Below are 3,741 nucleotides of genomic sequence, written 5' to 3' on the forward strand. Positions count from 1 at the left end.
TGTGACGGGAGGCAAGCAAAGGCACCAACTATAGTCAACAAAGTAATATAGGAATTTTAATTTTTGCTGGTGGTCCGATTAATACCGTCTTCGCCAGCTGGCGTGCGAAGAGGTGGGCCCTTGTCTCCCATTTGTCTCTTTTTTGACACGTCTTCGTAACTGCAGACCAGAGTAGGAGGTTCCGGAAACACACTACCTTCTCGTTTACTCCTTTACGCCCTTCCCCTTCACAAAACAACTCTTAACCGTACACCACCGCCTGACGGTTTGTTTTGTTTTGCCCCTTTGCAGATTGTCATTTCGCCCCGAAGCTTCCAGAAGCTCTCTATAAATGCTAGCTCTAAGGATCTTCGTGTTTCCCTTATGTCACTCGAATTCCTACCATTTTCGATGCAAAATGGAATCTGTCTAAGGCCGGGAGGAGATTCAGCAAGCAGCGAGCTTTCTTTGGACCCCCGATTTGCAGGATTCTGAGGTATTTTCATCTTTGTATTCAAATTATCGTGTGAAACGCCGGCTTCTTCGCATTTCTGAGAGCGGAGAGGTTATGTTTCTATTCTTTGTCAGGACACTCTAATTTAGGGCCTCTCTACGTTTTGTTGTGAGATTGCTTTCCCGTTTACGAATCTTTAACTTTTTCCGAGGGTAAATGAGGAGCGATTGCGCTATCTTTAGCATTGCTTTATTGTTAACCTTCACGGTTGTTCGGGAAAACTTCCAAATTGATAGGATTACTGGATTTCGATTACATAATAGGGTTTAATTCTTTAGAATTTGTTAATTGGAAAATTTTATGTTCAACGCTTCCTACCGCAGGAGAGGAGAGAGGAATCTTCCTGTTTTGTAAGCTTATAGCAAGTTTGGAGACCTGATTAGTCTATTGAAGACTTAGAAAGCTATCTGTAAGGTTTGGGCTCCCGCGCCTACTGAGGGGAGCCGATTGGAACAGTACTGGCAGAACCTTAATGCTTTCCTTTTCCTTTTATGTATTTTTCAGAAGTTCAAGGTGAAGAAATGTCGCCGCCAGCACCGTCTGCCCCCATTCCTGTTGAAGGCCATAGATCTATGCCCACGCCGTTTCTGGTTAAAACTTATCAGCTTGTCGACGATTCCAGCACGGACGACATTATTTCATGGAACCAGGACGGCGTTACTTTCATAGTTTGGCGGCCTGCGGAATTCGCTCGTGATTTACTCCCTAACTATTTTAAGCACAACAATTTCTCCAGCTTTGTTCGCCAGCTGAACACATATGTAAGGATGCCTTTGCCTTTTAGGTTTTCTTTTCCATCTACTCTGAAATTTAATTCTGTTGTGGATCCTCAATAACGGAGTTTTGTGTTTTAACAAATTCATTTTGTTGCAGGGGTTTCGGAAGGTGGTGCCAGATAAGTGGGAGTTTGCTAATGAGTTTTTCCGAAGGGGAGAGAAACAACTTCTATGCGATATTCATAGAAGGAAGAATTCACAAGGAAATGTTGCCGCTTCTACAGCAAACAGAGCTGTTTCTTCTTCAATTTCAGGTGAGGAACAAGGCTGGTCATCTACGTCTTCTCCCTCTCCCTCCGGTGGCCTTGCGGACGAGAATGAAAAGCTGAAACAGCAAAATAAGCACCTCAAATCAGAGGTAGAGCACATGAAAAATCTGTATGAAGACATCCTCAGATTTATGTCCAAGAATGTAAATGTTTCGTCGGACAATTTGAAAAATTTATTGTCCATCTGTAATATTTCAAACGATTTGGATGGATCGAAGGATTCAATCAGTCAATTGGCAGAGGCAAACAAGGGAACAACAGCCTTGTTTGGTTTGGCAGGAGAAAATGTTAGCCCCGTCAAGGTTGAAGACGATGATTACGAGGGAAGCCCCAAGCTTTTTGGTGTGCCTTTGGTCAGAAGAAAAAGGTTGCGCCCTTGTAATATTGACGATAGATCGCAACTTGTTCACGAAAATAGTATTGATGCAGCCAAGTGTGTGAAAGCGGAACCGGGCCTGGATTTAAGCCTAAAGCAAGAGGAAGCTCCTTGGCTCAAGTTTAGCTCCTCACGCAATGAGAAAGTCTGTAACTGAGCATTAATTTAAAAATGTAATGCAGCTTTTAACGTTTTTACTTTCCTTGTTATAAATGCTTGGCTGACTTATTGCAGCGTTGCAGGGAAATGGTAAAAAAGTAAGCAAATCGGTATTTATTGCCACAAATGTAATTGAATTCCAGGCTTTCTATAATCTATCTATATAGTGTTTTAAAGAATATACCACTAAAAGAAGCCACTGTAGCTTCGATTGAACTGCAATTTATGGAATCCTCTCAGCCAAATTGTAGTCAATGGCCCACAAAACAGCACTGCATCTTAGTAACATGTACACTGTAAACAAAGAATAAAATTAAGCATCATACTTAAATATGTATGGATAAACACAAACTGTAAGATAATGGTATACCGAGCACATGTTGGAAGATAAAGTTCTTCCATTATTTAAAAGGTAGAATAGAATCAGGCTATTATGATTGGGTTTATAGCCTGCCTCAGTATAGGTCTTCGAGGGTTGAATAGCTTGTATCATTTGGAATACATTCTAAAGAGAGACTATTTCAATTTAAGTTTTGATGTTCTCTTCCATGTATGCCAATCATCAGCTAATAGCATTTGAAGTATTGACCATATCATTATGCATATAAAAGGTCAGCAATGTATATGTATATATATATACTTTTAATATATATTTGTGGCTATATTTCTTTAAAATAGCGAAAGGAATCACATCAATTTATTGAGTAATGAATTGCTTAGTAGTCAGATTAAATATTGAGGGAGATCATGGCCCCACGTTTTTTTATTAGATTTCCAAGACACAGTTTTAAAGGAAATTAAAAATATGAGATGGTAAGATTTATAGGGAATCGGGATAACAAGTTTATAGCATAGGTCTACGATCTTCTCTATTTTTAACTCTTATAAATTCTGAAGCTGGATTATAGTAGACGATCTTGTATAATAGAAAACAAATATTCCATTGTAGATATTAACTCATTTTATTTTGATGTGAATATCAGGATTTAACTGTGTGATTTTGAGTCAAACTCGATGACCCATGTTTCATGAGTAGTGATTCAACATGAATCCATCTCTCATGAGAATAAATGGAACACTTCGCACTCATTGGATCTAGGTGATGCTCACAGGGGTGAAGCACCGGGACTTCCCGGGAGGTCACCCATCCCAGTACTACTCCAGCCTGAGCGCGCTTAACTACGGAGTTTCCTCCACAGTTAAACCCAAAGCTTGCAAATGGGGTTGCAAGCTTTGGGTTTAATTGTGGAGGAAACTCCGTAGTTAAGCGCGCTCAGGCTGGAGTAGTACTGGGATGGGTGACCTCCCGGGAAGTCCCGGTGCTTCACCCCTGTGAGCATCACCTAGATCCAATGAGTGCGAAGTGTTCCATTTATTCTCATGAGAGATGGATTCATGTTGAATCACTACTCATGAAACATGGGTCATCGAGTTTGACTCAAAATCACACAGTTAAATCCTGATATTCACATCACAATTTGACTAGCTGTGGAAATCATGTCCTACTTATCATTTTATTTTATCAAATATTGAAATATACATTAGTTAGTTTATTGAATTAGTTTACATACTAAACTAATTAATAAAAATATCATCGGTTTAATTAGAATTCATCGGTTAAATTAGCCTATGAATGTATCGCCATTTGCTGATGTCCTCATCCATCAT

The 3,741-nt window shown here is 39.7% G+C and overlaps 1 protein-coding gene across 1 annotated transcript; it reads left to right on the top strand.

The window, feature by feature from the left end:
• The first annotated feature begins 358 nt into the window (after positions 1 to 358).
• LOC149531958 (heat shock factor protein HSF24-like) lies at positions 359 to 2,252 on the top strand. The gene is made up of 3 exons (XM_089809434.1): positions 359 to 475; positions 998 to 1,254; positions 1,367 to 2,252. The coding sequence occupies exons 2-3, from the start codon at positions 1,015 to 1,017 to the stop codon at positions 2,069 to 2,071; spliced, it is 945 nt and encodes a 314-aa protein (XP_089665560.1). The 5' UTR covers positions 359 to 475; positions 998 to 1,014; the 3' UTR covers positions 2,072 to 2,252.
• The last annotated feature ends 1,489 nt before the right edge of the window (positions 2,253 to 3,741 follow it).

This window comes from Cupressus sempervirens, chromosome 11 (assembly GCF_028749045.1).
Source record: "Cupressus sempervirens isolate cs-2001-9-10 chromosome 11, ASM2874904v1, whole genome shotgun sequence".
NCBI classification, from domain to species: domain Eukaryota; kingdom Viridiplantae; phylum Streptophyta; class Pinopsida; order Cupressales; family Cupressaceae; genus Cupressus; species Cupressus sempervirens.